The 17,939-nt window shown below is 39.1% G+C and overlaps 1 protein-coding gene across 2 annotated transcripts in view; it reads left to right on the top strand.

Moving 5' to 3' along the window:
• The window catches only part of LOC111871166 (unconventional myosin-Ie), a 154,874-nt gene that overhangs the window by 7,400 nt on the left and 129,535 nt on the right, over positions 1-17,939 (top strand). For both annotated transcript variants that reach the window (XM_033754129.1, XM_023864054.2), the window contains exons 3-7: positions 3,701-3,790; positions 4,412-4,506; positions 9,901-10,078; positions 14,853-15,015; positions 16,439-16,546. In XM_033754129.1, coding sequence (XP_033610020.1) covers positions 3,701-3,790; positions 4,412-4,506; positions 9,901-10,078; positions 14,853-15,015; positions 16,439-16,546 — 634 coding nt within the window. The remainder of the gene's footprint in view (positions 1-3,700; positions 3,791-4,411; positions 4,507-9,900; positions 10,079-14,852; positions 15,016-16,438; positions 16,547-17,939) is intronic.

Raw genomic sequence — 17,939 nt, 5'->3', positions numbered from 1 at the left:
GAGAAATTGCGGATACCTTTCAAAGTCACTTCCTATCAGTAGCTGATAGAATAGCTTCTAACTTCAAAAAGGAAGGGATAAGTGATACTAACTGCATGGATTACCTATATAGCACTTTCAAGAATCCATACCCAAATATAATATTCGATCATACGACGACTAAAGAAATTGAAAGTATAATTAAGTCACATAAGCCTAAAAATTCTTACGGATATGACGAAATCTCAGTAAAAATTCTAAAAATATGCTCTCCTTTCATCGCAACCCCCTTGAATTATATTTGTAATAGGGCTATATTATCTGGCACTTTTCCGTCATGTTTAAAATATTCTGTTATTAAACCTTTATTCAAAAAAGGTGGTAAAAAGATATAAAAAATTGTAGACCCATATCCTTGTTGACCTCCCTGTCTAAAGTATTTGAAAAAATGATATACATAAGACTTACCAATCATATAAAAATAATAATATACTATCTGTTGAGCAGTATGGATTTAGAAGTAAAGTCTTCAACAGAAAACCCTTCATTTAAATTGCTAAATGATGTTCTCCAGGCCTTGAACAATAAGTCAAATGTAGGAGGTTTATTTTGTGACCTTGAGAAGGCCTTTGATTGTGTCGATCATAACTTATTAATGGAAAAACTTATGGAATTGTAGATAATGCACATGCCTTAATTCAATCATATCTCAATGATAGATACCAAAGAGTCTGCATTGATGATGATGATCAAACATGTTCTCATACTTTTTCAGATTGGGGTAGGGCTAAGCGTGGTGTACCTCAAGATTCCATCCTTGGCCCAATCCTTTTTCTTTTTTACATAAATGATTTACCCAAAGTTGTAAATAATATTTCTAAGCCAGTTTTATTTGCCGATGATACTAGTATCATCGTCAGTAATCCCAATATAGTAAACTTTACAAACGATCTCACTCTTGTATTTGAACAATTGAACATATGGTTTAACTCTAACTTATTATCATTAAATTATAATAAAACACAATATGTGCAATTTCGAACCACCAATGCATTAACAACTCCTATAGATATTAGCTATAAAAATAAACATATTCCTAACGTTACAAACACTCAGTTTTTAGGTATCACTCTTGACAATTCCTTGTCATGGAAGGACCACATAGATGGACTTAAGGCTAAATTGTGCAAGGCATGCTACGCTATTAGATTCCTAAGACCCTTTGTATCTCAAGAATCTTTGAGAATGATTTACTTCTCGTATTTCCATGCAGTTATGTCATATGGTATAATTTTTGGGGGAATTTCTCACATAGTAGCAATGTATTTAAACTACAAAAGAGGGTTATAAGAATTATTACGAATTCTGGAAATAGGGACTCCTGCAGGGACCTGTTCAGAAAACTAGAAATATTGCCGTTCTATTCTCAGTATATTTTTTCATTATTAAAATTTGTAATTGATAATGCTTCTCTATTCAAAACAAACTCTGAGATTTATGATCTTAATACTAGAAATAAAAATAATTTTCACCTTTCACTACCAAGGTTGGCAATCTATAAAAATGGTTCTTATTATATGGCTATTAAAGCATTTAATCATCTACCTCCCTACATAAAGGAATTATCAGAGGATAGGATCCAATTTAAAAATGTCCTAAAAATTATCTTTTATTGAATTCCTTTTATTCATTGAAGGAGTTCTTTGATGGTGAAATTTGGTGTTAAGGATGACATTGACGCTTTCATCCTATGGATGGATCTATGGAATTGGAATTTTACCTGATATATAGAATGAATTAGATGAATATAATTTTATGTTTTGATGAAATATTACTATAAATTTTATATTATATAATGAATTTTTATAACTTTGACTCATGCCTTAGCATACAGCTTGTTTAAATTGTATCTGGTTTACTGTTATCAATTGTTGTATTGGAATATTGTCTTATCTCACATAATTTTGTCAATTTTATTAATGAAGTGAACCAGAATTAGAATTTTGATATTTATTGTATCCGATGTAAATTTGTTTATGTATGTCCGCTTTATGCTTTATAATTGTTTGCATGTGTGTTTGTTTTGTTTTTTGTTTTTGACATGTTTCAATTAATTATTTTAACTTAAATTTTGATCTTGTCACTCATTCTATATCCTATGGCTTGTATTATGCCTGTATCAGGATCAATTAGAAAGTGAAATAAATGAATGAATGAATATTTTAACTGCTGGATTTTAGGTTCTCACAGCGGCGACTGTGAAGAATACTATCTTGTGTGATTCGATGCCAGGCTACCACTTTATTTGGCATTATGTCCCAGAAGTTAGTCTCTTCAACATATTAATAAGTGATGCTGTGGTGTATAACGTTCTAAATGAGCACATTTTCACACCTGAAGAATTGAAAGTGTCTTACAGACAACATTTCTATAAATGAAAATCTGTATATAGTTTTATGTATATATAGATAGATAAATAGTGAAATAAATTGGAAGGTGTTAGCTGGATTGAAGTAGCTCAGAACACGGTGTATGGCAGGCTTGTGTGATGATTGTAATGAGTTGTCACATTTTTAACAGGTTTATCCATGCCCCCTGGAATTAGTCCATGAATAATTTCAATTTTTGGAATGACTGTTAGGTCTTCAAGAAATACTTTTGCTTTGCATTATTACTCGTATGTCACTGGACCATGTAGATTATGTAATGAGTTTTGTCTGTTAAAATCAGCCAGTTTGAGTGGCCTGGGGAGTGACATTGCCGATTTTAATTCCTCTGGGGATGAGGCGATGCTCTTGTAAGAAAGTATCTTCATATGCTTTGTATCTTAGACATATTGCAGCTGGACATAGTCATGTTGTGTTCCACATAAATTTCAGATTGAAGAAAGCAGTCTTCTGGAATGTGGTGCCGTGTAGATATTGTGTGAACTGACATTTTGGAGGAACGTATCACCTCCATCTTCAGGGTAGAAGAAAAAAAAAGAAAATCTGCGAGTGAGGAACCAGCATAAGCAGGTGCTAACCTGAATATGGAGGCAATGCATTCCTCCGAAACGTCGGTTAACACAATATCTACAGGGCGCCACATCTCAGAAGACTGCTTTCTTCATAGTCACTGCCGTGAAAACCTCAGATCTTACAAATTTCGAATTGTTAATGTAGGAAACCTTTTAAATCTTCTATAACCTGCAAACTTCGTTATTATTGTGTATGTTAATTAGGTAAACAGTTGAGTATTGTAATTTGGTACTTGATTGATGGATGAGCCCTAATGTGTGGTCTTCAGTTGTTTAAATTATCAACATCAGATGAACTTGAGAGTAAGTTGAGTGTTTCTGCAGGATGTACTCTTTATGCATCAATTGCTTCAGGTGGAGCATAAGGAACCCTGGCTTTACAAAATCATTTTTTTGGCATGCATCTAATTTATAAGGTCCTTGACTTCTACTTGACTTGCAGTTTGATATAACCCACCATTTTTGGCCATATGCTGCATTTGAGCTGTCCCATCAGTGCTTACGACTGCAGGTGTTCTGAAAGAATGGCCGCAGATCTTAGCTTATGTAATATCTTTTTGTATTAGCTCTCTGTTGTTTTGTCAGTGGATGTAAATTTTTGTCTCTGTTAGGCTGAAAGTGTTCTACCTGTTTTACTCCAGCATTTTGTTGTTTCAGAATTATATTCAAAGATGTTACAGACATTCCTTAACTGTGTCTCAGACATGCATAGGCCCAGTCCTTGTTTCTGTAAATCCTTTCAAACAGATGCCTTATTTTGGGGAGAAAGAAGTGGAAATCTATCAAGGAGCTGTAAGTATTTTATCAAGCTTCTTGAGCTTAGTAGAGAAAAAAAGTTTCCATATCAGGAAACTTCATACGGCATTGAAGCTGAGACAGCTGATGGAATGATGAAGAAAATGAGCCTGTATGTGCAGGAGACCTGCCACCTTATGGTGTACAATCTGTCGAAGCATCGTGAAGTTAGTTCACTCTCAGCACATATGACTGGGAGATGAGAAGAGAACACAATTTTAAGCTCAAGAGCCAGGAATGTCAGTTTATATAGAAGTTTTTAAGTCTGTAGACCATTTAGCCATTGAACAGAATTGTATGGCGAAGTTTATATCTAGCACTGACATCATCCAGTTCTTCATCTTAGAGGACATTCCTTAATCTTAATTTTTGCTTTGTGTCTAACTTTACTTTAGGATGTAAACTAGTTCTTGTACTATGGTAGCAAGGAATAGCTGGTAAAATATGTTGGAGGATATAAGTTTTATGGTTCATAAGGATACATGTTTTGGATAATCTTTCTCATAATCTGTGGACACATTGATTATGGAATTTAGAATGTTATTTGTAACCAGCCACAGATATGTATTTTATGCTAAATGATCTATCCTTATGTTGAAATAATGTCACTATTTCCAGGCACCATACGAGAATCCACCACATATATATGCTCTGGCAGATGATATGTATAGGAACTTGTTAATAGATAATGAAAGTCAGTGTGTAATAATCAGGTGAGTTGTTGCAATTATCATTCCAGTTTTAATTTAATATACCTCAGCACGTTAGGTACAGTTACCAGCATGAATTTGTGAACTTGACCTTGAGCACATTCAGGCATCATTTAGGCCTATACTCCGTTAGCTGTAAACATTATGCCTGTCCCCAGACACCATCATCCAATTTTATTCTTTTAATTTTTATGAGCCTTTTTTCATTAAAATTCCCAGATGAAAAACAAGTTAGTTTAATATGTATAGCATAGCCACAGAAAACATAATCGGGTATTAAGGTATATAAAAATTATACAGGGTAATTTATATAGAACCAGCCCGATGAAATGAGCTGTAATATAAAATATGCCATACAGATATTAAAGTAATTTACACATATCTTGGATTATGTGCCATTATCAGAGCAGGTGTTGAAAGTGTCCGCCGTTTTCAAGTAGGCATGCCTCCACCCGCGTTTGCATATTCGCTGTGACTTGCTGCAGTGTTTCTTCAGTGATGTTCCTGATTTCAGCCAAAATGTTGTCCTTTAAATCCTGTAACGTACACAGTTTGTTTGCATACACCCTGTCCTTCAGTAAACCCAAGAGAAAAAAATTCGGGCTGGTAAGGTTGGTGGATTTTTGAGGCCACATCTTTTTAGAGATGACACGATCGGGGAAGAAGCTCTCAATCAGTTCCATGGACATGTTGGATATGTGGCACGTCACTGAATCCTGCTAAAAATAACCATGTGTAAGATCCACATCATCCAGCTGCTGCATGAAATCGTAAAAAATATGGCAGAATAAGGTGTTGTCCACGGTCGTGTCAAAGGAGATTGGTCCAATGAATCGTAAACCAGAAATGGCGCACCACACACCCACTTTTTGTGGGTGTAGTGGTGATTCAGCAATCTCATGTGGGTTTTCAGATGCCCAGATCCTGGAATTTTGTGTGTTTACATATCCTGATAGAAGGAACCATGCTTCATCACTAAACCAAGTGATATCCAAAATTCTGGGGTTATCGTGCACGAATTCCCGAAACCATAAACAGTACCGTACCCGTTTATCTTTATCAACATCACCCAATTCCTGAACACTGGCCATCTTGTAGGGATGAAGATTCGCTTTCATTGTAGCCTGTTGACATGTTGAATAAGAACACCCAGTTTCCTGGCTTAGATGTCGTAATGATTTATTGGGAGACTGCAGTAACCTGTCCCGCACAATTGCAATCGTTTCTTCTGGCATTTCTGAGCGGTTTTTACCACATTCACTTGAAAGTGTCCCTGTCCTTTCCAATTATTGAGCCAAGACTGTATAGTCGATTTCGCTGGCTTCTTGCGAACTCCAAACTTCCTCCTGAATTCCATTTGTGTGTTCGCAATCGAGCCTGTCACCCAGTATGTGTGCACGAGAAACACTCGCTGTTCAACGGTGTACTCCATGACTGTTGCCTATACACTGCAGACACGTTTCGGGCTGTCCTTGACCTTGAAGCATAAGGGCTGCCACTTGCCGGATCATGCGCACACCATTCAACTCAGTATGGTCCACGGATTATTATGTCATAATTGTGAGCGGTTATATGCATCACCTGCTGAATTATTAGCAAATTCATCGGGCCGGTTCTATACGATTCACCCTGTATTAGAATTATTAAATAATGCCACTTGTAGGGGGGGAATGCGTGAAAAATATAATGGGTTCTAGATTGGACGATTGGATTTATTAGCACTTTGGTTACAATTTCTCTTGATTACAATCAATTACCAATTCCCCATGGAGGCCCTCTCACTTCTCTTCCTACTCTTATACAGCTGGGTTTACTTGACTGGACTCAGTCTGTTGCACCTGCTCACCCTGGTTCTCTCGCAGATTTCTTCTTGTCTTCTACCCTGAAGATTGAGCCAATACATTCCTCTGAAATGTTGGTTAATACTGTCACATGTTGGGTGTATAATGCGACAAGTAACTTCACGCCTTATCTGATATAGCGAATTTATTGAACACTCACTCTCACAATCACACAGTTTACAATCTCACAATTACTGCCATTGGCAGTATCACAAATACTTCTCCTGTAGTCACTGCCATGCACTTGATACAGTTCGTCTCGTCGACTGCTAGATTGCAACTGACTGGTTACTCGTTACTTACTAGTAACTAGCTCACTCATAACTGGCTCAATCCTCACTCACTGAATAGTGTTCGGTGCTCCTTATTTAGCCTCTGCATGGACAACACAGAAAACAGTTACGTGATAGGTACCGCTGTTGTGTGATGCCGTGTTTACAGGGTGCCTAGCAACACTGTCGAGAGTTGTTTACTGCTGTGTAGTAACTGCGGCAATGGTTGCCTGACACAGTTGCTCCTCTGTTACGTCATCGTGGGGGAGGGTGTGTTTACCGAGCGTTGTGCACTGATGGAAGGAGTGGGGGTATGTGACGTCACTTGCGAGACCGCAGAGTTCACGTGATCCCTACTTCCTGTTGCACCATCCATGTCACACTGCTCCCTTCTAAAGGTTGTTCGTCCCGAACAGCCTAACGGTACATCCCCGTTCCTTTTTCTTCTCATTGTCCATTCTCCAACCGCTTCATCCACTCTTTCTCTAAGACCAGCTCGTCTCGAGCGGTTTCCTGCTAACGTGCCAGAAGATCCAGTTGTATCACATTCACTCCTCACTTTCATCCATCGCACATTCACTCTCCCTGGGGAGGCTGCTGCTTCTACGTTACCGGCTCCTCCTCTCTCCGTTATTTTCTTTTCCATTTTGGGGGGGGGGCGACCCCACCATAGTGTCCAATCCTTGATCATGTCTTCCTTGAGAAGTTCCCTTTGTTGACGTAACAGTGTGGCCTACACTCGCTGACATTGTCATTCCTCCTGGTCTTCCCGCCACTTGCTTGTATGAGACCGTGGTGCAATTGTGCCCACTGCTGGTTTCTTTTCACTGCTACGGTCATCCCGCAATGGTTGAGACTTGTCATAAGGCTGCTTGCAGAGATGATGCAGACAATTGTTGACGGTCAATTCCTTTCTCCGGAATCCGAAGGTTCCCTGGGTAGTTTCCTTCTTGAAGGCATCTCTCCTGCGTTGTGCCACTGCTGCACGGTGGGTCATCCTTCCAGGATCGGCGAGACACATTTCTTCTGGCACCCATCCTGATTTGGGGTCCGTTCTCTCTTGGAGGCATCTCTCCTAGGTCATGCCACTGTTGCATGACGGGATACCTTCCTGCAGGCGGCAGCCAACTTCCTCCAGGATCCACAAATTCCTCGGGTCAGTTCCTTTGGCTCCTCGCATCACCCTGCAGCTTGCTCCTTGCCCCTATACCGCCTCTTCTATCCTTTGATTGGCTGCACAACGTCATCTTCCTTGGGGACTTTTTCTTTTTGTGTCACCTCAGGTTTCGTTTCCACCATTTTGTCTCGCATGGCGGCCGTCTTTGCTTCGATGGCTCTCATTTCTACTCAGAAGGCTTCTCTTTCTGCGACCATCTCTTCTCGCCAGGCTTTGTAGTTGGTGTCCATTTTCGCCAGCAGGCGTTCAGTCATTTCTTCCATCTCAATCATGTGGGAGTATAATAGTTGATGCACTTGTAAATTCGATTATTTGTCAGGGCATGTTCAAGTTCTTAAAGCACATCTGACACTAAATTGTCACGTGTTGGATGTATAATGCGACAAGTAACTTCACGCCTTATTTGATATAGCGAATTTATGAACACTCACTCTCACAGTTACACAATTACTGCCATCGGCAGTATCACAAATACTTCTCCTGTAGTCACTGCCATGCGCTCGATACAACTCAACTTGTCGACTGCTAGATTGCAACTGACTGGTTACTCGTTACTTACTAGTAACTCACTCACTCATAACTGGCTCAGTCCTCACTCACTGAATAGTGTTCGCTGCTCCTTATTTAACCTTGGCACGGACAACACAGAAAACAGTTACATGATAGTTACCGCTATTGCGTGATGCCGTGTTTACAGGTTGCCTAGCAACACTGTCGAGAGCTGTTTACTGCTGTGTAGTAACCGCGGTATCCCTTGTTACGTCACTGTGGCAATGGTTGCATGACACAGTTGCTCCTCTGTTATGTCACCACCCGGGAGGGTGTGTTTACCGAGTGTTGTGCACTGAAGGAAGGAGTGGGGGTATGTGATATCACTTGCGAGACCGCAGAGTTCACGTGACCCCTACTTCCCGTTGCGCCATCCATGTCACAATACAATATCTACATGGTGCCACATCCCAGAAGACTGCTTTCTTCAACCTTTAATAAGTTTTAAAGAAAAACATGTTGCATGTGAGATGGTGGAACCAATAAATATAACACTAAGTGATGTGCAGCAGGATGTTACAATATAATGCTGTTTCTCCTTTCTGCACAATGGTTTCCAATTTTCTGTCAGAGTAATTTTTTCCATGCAGATTTCTATAACCTGCTGCAACTTAAATGTTACATTGTTCATTTGTTCTTTTATTACTGACTACTTGTATATCACTTGAATTAGATTTCAGTTTGGATATTATGGTGGTAGTTGAAGCACTTGGTGGCCATGACACTGAAGAAATGGAATGTAAAATGCTCGTATCATGGATATGGATTTGAATTTGTTCTTCCAGTTGTGGCTTCAGTGTATTTGAAAAGAAAGAAATATCACATATATGCAATCAGTTGAACAAAAATGTGTTTTTTTTTCTAACTTGCTGTTTGTCAACTTTTGTTACCATGTGGCACATTGTCAGTAGCAACCACCGATTAAAGGGGAAGACTAGAAACTGCCAGCTGTTGAAGGATGGGCTTTGAGATTCATGCTGGTAGCTGTGCTGAACTCTGGCTTTCCTTGTGATGATATCTGAATGATGTTCTTTCCTTAAATTTTCCCTTATATGCATGGTGTTATCATAAAAAAAAAGGCTGAAGAGTTTTGTAATATGGTGATAATATTCTTCAACCTGTCATATAGCATACACCTAGAGAAGACTGAATAAGTTGTGCATATTTGAGCCTGTTTAGCATTCGTATAACAGTAAACTTCTTGGAAAAGTAATGTTTCATTTATATATGCTAACACAGCACCAACAAATGTAAATTAAATTAAATTGATCTTTCCCAACATAAAGTAACCTTTCACCAAAACCAGACTTATTGCATAACTACAGAAATTTGTCCAAATATGAATTAAACATGTTTGTTATTAACTTCACTAATATAACTACATGTGTGTATATCTATAAGCAGCATAGCTAAGGCATTGCATTGTAATGTTATACCAAAAGATAATCATGCGGTTCTTAGTAGAGAATAATTGTTAATTTATGTGTTGCTGAACTGCACAGTGTTTAATGTTTAAGCAGTGGCAGTATTCTTATGTGAATACACTTTGTGTACTTAGTGGTGAGTCTGGAGCTGGCAAGACAGTTGCAGCCAAATACATTATGTCATACATTGCAAGAATATCAGGAGGAGGTGCGAGAGTTCAGCATATAAAGGATGTTATCCTCGAGTCAAATCCATTATTGGAAGCATTTGGGAATGCCAAGACTGTACGCAATAATAACTCCAGCAGATTTGTAAGTGTTGTATTTACATGGATTTTTCATTAGTAATGCAGTTCAATACTTCATTTTATTCAGTTTCAGTAACACAACACAGTGAAACCTCGATCATCGGGTAGTACTTATACAATCGCTTTCAACTGTCTCTGCTGTTCCTCTACCACTGGCCATTGTTTACAACTGGGGGAAGGTTGTGTTGTTTACAATGTGGGTTTTTAATTATGGACTTAAATGTTGTAAATTAAAGAAACATTTGTCCTAATTTTGCGAAGGGTATGCGTTATTGCAGTACAAAAATCTTTCAATTCTGCATCAGCCTTCTTATAGCTACCTTTGTTTTAATTAACCCTTCCGCACCGACATCCGTGTGCTTCACCGACCCTTTAAATAATCGTATGCCACCGACATCTGTGCAGTTCACCGACCTGCGCAGTGTTAGCTTTGAAGGACGTTGCTGACAAAACGAGGAAAGATATTCCAATTTTCTTTTCAGGAGTACATAGACTAGGGTTTCATCTTTCTATTGGTATATGAGTTATTTATTTTGGACGAATTTTTAGCACGGTATTTTTATTTTGTATCGTTAGTGTAATAGTTCGTACTTTTGTCTCACTGCGCCTAGATTTCATTGAAATTTTTCAAATTCTAAGTAAGGAAAATGTATAAAACTATATATCTTTCGACTCTATGGTCTTTGCTTGTCTATATGAGTCACTCACTGAAACCCCAGACGAAGGTTTTCCTTGAATGGGTTGCTGTACAGTCTGCTGACACAATGAAGTAGTCAAACAAGAGGGTCCTTTTTTCTTGGAACCAAATGCAACCTAAGAAAATAAACTTACGAATGATACAGAAATCTATGATGTCATAACACTTTCTTCTCTCAGTCGCGCCATAACCATGGCCTCTACAAGTAGGAAAGTTTTACAGGGCGATGAACTAGAAGAGTTCCTTGCTCACGACTCGGAAGTTAGTGAGTTCGAATATTCGGATAGTAGTGAAAACAGTGATAATGAAATTGAAGATCAGGCTGTAGTTGATGCTATCCAAGATCTTAGTATTGAAGATGACGACGAAATAGTGGCGAGGGTTCCAGTGGCGGATTCAGACGAGAGTTATTTTTGGCAAAATATGGATAATTATGATGGCGTTCGCGAACGGTTTTCTGAAAATTCAGGCCCGAGAAATCAGTCTGTCAATGTGCTCGATATAGTACAGACATTTCTATTATTTTTTACTGAGGATTTTGTGAACAATATCGTTCAGGAAACAAACACTTATGCGCAACAATTTATATGTGGGAGGGTTTTTCCATTTAGATCTCCAGCTAGGCAGTGGGTACCAGTGACACTAAATGAAATGTATGTGGTCTTAGCCTTGTTCTTGCTGATGGGTATAGTCAATAAGCCAACTCTAAATTCATACTTTTCAACGAAAAGATTACTATACACTCCAGCATTTCCTGATGTAATTTCGAGAGACAGATTCCAGCTTATATGTAAATTTCTCCATTTCAATGACAATACTAAGAAAGATAATTACCTAGGACCTACAAGACTTTTCAAAATTTTTCCTGTCATTCAACATCTCAACGAAAAATTTCAGACACTCTTCTATCCTGGACAAAATATTTGTATTGATGAATCGCTTACACTATGGAAAGGGAGATTGGCATTCAAAATGTACTTGCCACTGAAAGCTTCAAAATTCGGCATAAAAACTTATGAACTCTGTGATTCCAAATCTGGGTATTTATGGTCATTTATTGTTTACACTGGCAGCGAAACCCAACTAAATTCTTCACTGATCAGAGAAAATACCAATAAAACAACATCTGTTGTTCTACATTTGGTCGAACCGCTCCTCCATAGAGGTCATACTCTATGGATGGATAATTATTACAATTCCCCCCAGTTAGCAAAATTATTAAAAAATCATGGCACTGACTGTGTTGGGACCCTTAGGTTGAACAGAAAGGGTGTCCCAACAACTGTAAAAAACACAAAGTTGAGAAAGGGCGAGATCATAGCTCAGCACGCAGGTCCTATAACTGTTCTCAAGTGGCAAGACAAAAAACCAGTTTCCGTGATCTCTACATTTCACAATGCCGACACACAGACAGATATAAAGAGAAACAAAGAAATAAAAAAACCAAAAATTATAATTGATTATAATGAAATGATGGGTGGCGTTGATTTGAAAGATCAGCTTTTACAGTACTACAACGTGGAAAGAAAAAGACTTCATAAGTGGTACATGAAACTCTTCAGACGCCTTTTGAATGCGACAGTGGTAAATGCCATGATAATTTATAACAAGAATCAGGAAAGACTGACAGACCACTTAGCATTCAGAGTAAATCTGGTAGAAGGGTTGCTGTTGAAGTTTACGGACCAGGAGCAGGCAGCACGTAGAGTACAAGGTCGACGTCATTCATCAGATAACACCATCCCCCGGCTTCGTGAAAGACATTTTATTAGTAAAATTCCCCCATCAGGAAAAAAGGCTAGACCACAAAGGCGATGTGTAGTGTGTACAAAAAACAAAAGAAGAAAAGAAACCGTGTACTGGTGCAGTGATTGTGATGTTGGGCTATGTATTGACCAGTGTTTTCAGGATTACCACACCAAACTCAACTTTTAGCAGTTCGAGTGAGTAAAAAAATATTATTTATCATAATTATATTGAAAAATATATATATAGTTTTGTTCTTCGTTTCTTTATGAATATTTCTGTGAAAATTTTATCTCAATATACCAATTTTTGCGAGAGTTACTAAATTTTTCATGGATAAGTGCATTTTTCTGTTTAATAATTAAATACCCCGTCGGTTTGGCGGTAGGAAATGATTTAAATACTATCCATCGCGGAAGGGTTAAGTTAAAATATTACTGTTAATAATAGCTCAGGACATATATGATTCCAGCTGTATATAAACTGTTATAAGAGTGAGTCATGTATTTGAAAATTATAGACTGAGTGAGTCTACTGTCTAATTTTTTTCACATCTGCACTTTATCAGGAATCTGATTGAACAGTATAGCGGTTAATGTCCAGGATGCATTGTCTTCTTGCTTACATAATATGGCCCAGTTTGATATAGCCCAGAGTATAGTAGAGCCACAGATAATTTATTACATTGATAAATTATTTTTACATTGTAATGTGACACATCACTGTGAGAACCATCATGTTGAAGGTATGCTTCAAATCAGATGCTCATTGAATAGTGTAATGTAGTTTGCTGGGTATGCCATATTTCAAATTTGTTTTATAAGTTCTGTAGATTTCTTGGTATGGTTCATGAAAAATATTTTAATTTAGAAGTTCCCCTTGTAGCAATTTGTTTGGTATGAAATTTGGGGAATGAAGGATAGAGAAATGTGGTTTTTCTGGAAATGAGGCACCCTGAGAAAGTCAGCATGACTCAGTTGCAGCGTTTTTCATTTGAAGAGAAAATATGTTCCATGATAAACACTTTTTAGGACACATTCATTGCACTTTTTAGGTCACTTAACAGCATACACAAGGAAACTTATTGTTCTTTCAGACACACAGCAAAATGTATCTTCTGCACATGGGCACTTGATGCTTTCATCTTCTTGCAACTTTATTCTAGACCATGCTGTGCAGATGTAAAATGTTGATTTATATAGGAATTCTTTGTTTTGTATCATAATGTACTCTTTGTTTGAGTCCTGAAAGTGGTAATGTATTGTGACATGTTGAGCTATGGATGACGCCCCCCCCCCGCCAGCTGTGATGCGCCGAGTGAAGCTGAAGTGAGCCGAAGTTAGCCGAGTCCTAGCATCCTGGTCGCTATGCAACGCGAGTCAACAGCGATGACGTCACCAAGGGTACCGTGGGTTGCTAGGCAGCGTGGGTAAACAGGATTGCGAGAGACGACGGTAGTAACAGCGGTTACTACCGCTAGCGTTGCTAGCAACACAGCGCCAGGCAACAAGGGTGCTTATTACGTGGCCGTTTTCTGTATTGTCCGATCGAGGCTACATGAGGAGCAGCGAAGGCTATTCACAGTTAGTACTCGAGCTACCTCCGAGTTAGTTCCGAGTTAGCCAGCAACCAGTCAGTTGTATTGTGGCATTTGGAGTGTACTATTTGTGATACTGCAGATAGCAGTAGTTCTAAAACTGTCAATTGTATGATTGTAAGTGCGAATGTGAAATAAAATTCACTATATCAAATACGGCGTGAAGTTATTTGTCGCGTTATACACCCAATACGCCACAGTATTGTGCATAATTTCTTTGTAAATTGGAGGGGCGTTTTTATGTTGTCTGTTTGATATTGCCACATCAGTGGCTGTCCGTACCCATATGTTAAGTAACTTGAGTGGGGGGTGATTAACATTGACAGAGGATGCTGATGAGTGCTGCTTATCTTAAAGCTTAGAAATTATACAGCATTTCAGAGGCAGTGGGATAAAACTATGTGCATAATTGTGTTTATAATTTATAAAACTTGAAGAGTGCATTACTAAGTATTTCAGTTTGGGTGAATATTGAGTATAATTTGATTTGTCTTATTCAGGTCCGTCACACTATTAATTACAGGGTGGATAATGTTCAGTCCTCAGGACTGAAGTGCTGTAAACTTGTATGTCACACTGGACTGAACATTATCCACTCTGTACTTGAGTATAATCTTTAGTGGCACAATCAGTTCTCCATATCTTCCAGCATAATACTTAATATTACATTGAATCAGTGTTTTGGAGTCAAAGAATTGTTAATATCTCTGGTGCATTTTGCTTGGATTTTATTTTCAGGGCAAATATGTAGAAATTCTATTTGGAAATGGAGGACAACCAGAAGGGGGTCGCATTTCAAACTTTTTACTAGAAAAATCGAGAGTGACTATGCAGAATCTTGGAGAAAGAAATTTCCATATATTCTATCAGCTTTGTACAGGTGCATCTGTTAATATGAAGAGTAAGTAATTCCTGAGCAGTACATGGTCTGACAATAAAGTTCTCAAACTCTTTGCAGTAAAAGTGCTACATACCTCATTGCTGAATATCCTTGTGGTTGCCTTCAAAGTACTTCTGTCCACTGCTGCCATAGCAGGCTCACGGGAGCTTGCAGACTTTATTGTCAGACCTCATATGCAGTGGAACTTCTGTTTAATGTTTCATATTTTAAGGCTTGCGCTCCTTTAAGATTCAATTTCAATGAGACAAAGTCATTTATTCTCAAGGATAACTTACTCCATTAAAAATTTTCATAGGTTTAGTGTTCAAGTCAATTGAACTCAAAGAAACCTTAAATGGATGTTTTTTAAATGTAAGATTTAGGTTCAAAATGAGAACGAATACCTCCACCCCAAAGGATACACAATGAAGCTTTGTAATGGTGCTTTGTATAGGGAATCTCAGATTATTCTGTTACTTATAAACACAGAATATCCGGATGAAAGGTGCCCAAAATAAAGTCATTATATCTCAGAAAGAATTTATTATACACATTAATTGGTTACACCATTACAAAAGGAAACTATCAAAGTTTTTTCTGCGTATAGTATAACTTTCTCGGTAAATTTAAATGTGGGCTCCCTTGGTGGCATGACAAATATCCAGGCTTGAAGTTTGGTGTTACCACAGCCACAGTGCCCCTTATGCGGGCTTCCAGGTGTTGAAGGTCGTTGATCTTAACCTGGTAGACAATATTCTTCACATAACCCAACAAGAAAAAATTCACTGGTGTTAATTCTGGTGACCTAGGAGGCCAAGTGATTGGTCCACATCTGCCAATTCATATCCCAGCCATCTCTCTGGCCAGATGATTCCTAACATGGTGAAAAAAATGTGGCAGCATATGCAGGTAAGCCGGGTATTCAGGGTTTTCCTTTCTGATGACATAAACCGGATGTGTGTATGACAGTTAGTTTGTGAGATATACATTTTTTATTTTGGGTAACTTTCATCTGGACATCCTATATTATGGCTCTGAAGTTTTGTGACGATGTTATATCAACATGGGGGTACTTTCCTTGGGTGTCTCCATTGTCTGAATATACAAGCCACAGCATTTCAGAGGCAGGCCAAATTTGGAGGGAAAGAGTGCCTGTGGTAGGGCCTCATTAGATAAAGCTATCACAAGGCACTCAAATAGGTGAGAAGCAGGTTTTGGATGCTAGAAGGAGCTGTAAACCTCAACAGGAAATTCATGTGGAATGTGGTGTTATGTCAAAGGAAAGTACTGGCATGACTTACAAAAACACCTCTAATTGTAAGTCGTGAAGAAACCTCAGGTGTTATTCAGTGGATTCAGATGGAATTGGTGGCGTGGTATCTTAGTCTTAGTTTCTTGAAGCTATTCTTAATAAAAATAATTAAACTTGGCATTCATTTTACAGAAGACTTTGGTTTATGCCAGTTAGACTACTACCATTATCTCAGCTATGGTGGTAGTCACAAAGTAGAGGGAACCAATGATGCCCATGATTTTCAAGAAACGCTGAAAGGTAGGTGATAGATGTCAGCCAATATTTATTATTTTGTTGAGCTCACCAAGGTAGGTGGGTAGCTCAGTTCATATAGTGACTGCATTACAAGGTGTGTCCGAGAAGTCATGAAATATATTTCTTTCCCGTGCGGAAAGTGCTGGAACCAGTTGGGTTAGGGGGGGAAGGGCCTTTAGCTTCACAGAGCGCCCAAGGTCAGTCTGCTTGAGCATTGGAGGCGTCAGTATCGCTGATTTAGTGCACCTGTGTTTTGTGACCATGTCACGGCGCACGATGGCGGATACTTTCGAACAGCGTTGGGCGGTCAAGTTCTGCACGAAGCTCAACAAAAAAGCTGCCGAAACTCACGAACTTCTTAAGCAAGCCTATGGGGAGTCTGCTCTATCATATGTGCAAGTTACAAGGTGGGTGAAGAAGTTTAAGGAGGGCCAGGAAGGAGTGGAAGATGACCCCCGCTCTGGACGGCCATCAGCAAGCCAAACCAATGAAAATGTGACTCGTGCGTGATTTGTTGAATACTGACAGTCGAATGACTGTCTGGTTGTTAGCTGACACTCTGAACATTCCAAAAACCGTTGTGCTAACTGGCGGCTGCGTCATGACATTGCGCCCAGCCACACGTCTCTGCTTGTCCGTTAGCTCCTGGCAAAGCACCATGTGGCAACGCTGTCGCAGCCACACTACAGCCCTGACCTAGCTCCGGCCGACTTCTTTTTGTTCCCAAGGATCAAGACTGCACTCAAAGGACGCCGTTTTGAAAGCATTCAGGCTATCCAAGCGGATAGCTTTCAGTGAGGTTCCCGTCGAGGCCTTTGAGGGGGCGTACCAGGCATGGGAGAGTCTGTGGGAAAAAAAAAATAAATAAAAAAAATATATATATATATTTCATGACTTTTGGGACACACCTTGTAGATGACTGGGGTTGAATTCCTAGCAAGAGTAGGTATTTATCTCTTTGACACCACATACACAAGAGTAGGTATTTATCTCTTTGCCATCACATACACATTGGCTTTGGGCCCATGTAACTGCTTTTCTAGTGGGTACCAGGAGTTATTTCCCTGGGTTTAGAGCAGCCTGGTCATGAAGCTGACCATATGCCACAGACTGATGCTGACATTAAGAATGCCAGGATGGTTTAGTCAGTATAGTGTCTAGAATGTGGGCTGGATGACCAGAGAATTGGAGGTTGATTGCCAATGGAGGTAGAGTTTCTTTTTGTCATTATATCCAGTCTGGCTCTGGGGTACACTCAGACTCCTACCTGTTGGATATCCAGGTGCCCCTTCCCAGGGTTGAAGCTGCCAGGATTGTGACATTAACCACTCACCTCCATCTAGTGCTGAAGGTTAAGAAATTATGGATCTATGTCTCTTCAAGAATGTCGAGGCAT

The sequence above is a fragment of the Cryptotermes secundus genome, unplaced genomic scaffold (genome assembly GCF_002891405.2).
Source record: "Cryptotermes secundus unplaced genomic scaffold, Csec_1.0 scaffold316, whole genome shotgun sequence".
Lineage (NCBI taxonomy): Eukaryota > Metazoa > Arthropoda > Insecta > Blattodea > Kalotermitidae > Cryptotermes > Cryptotermes secundus.
This window is presented reverse-complemented; position numbering and strand designations above follow the sequence as displayed.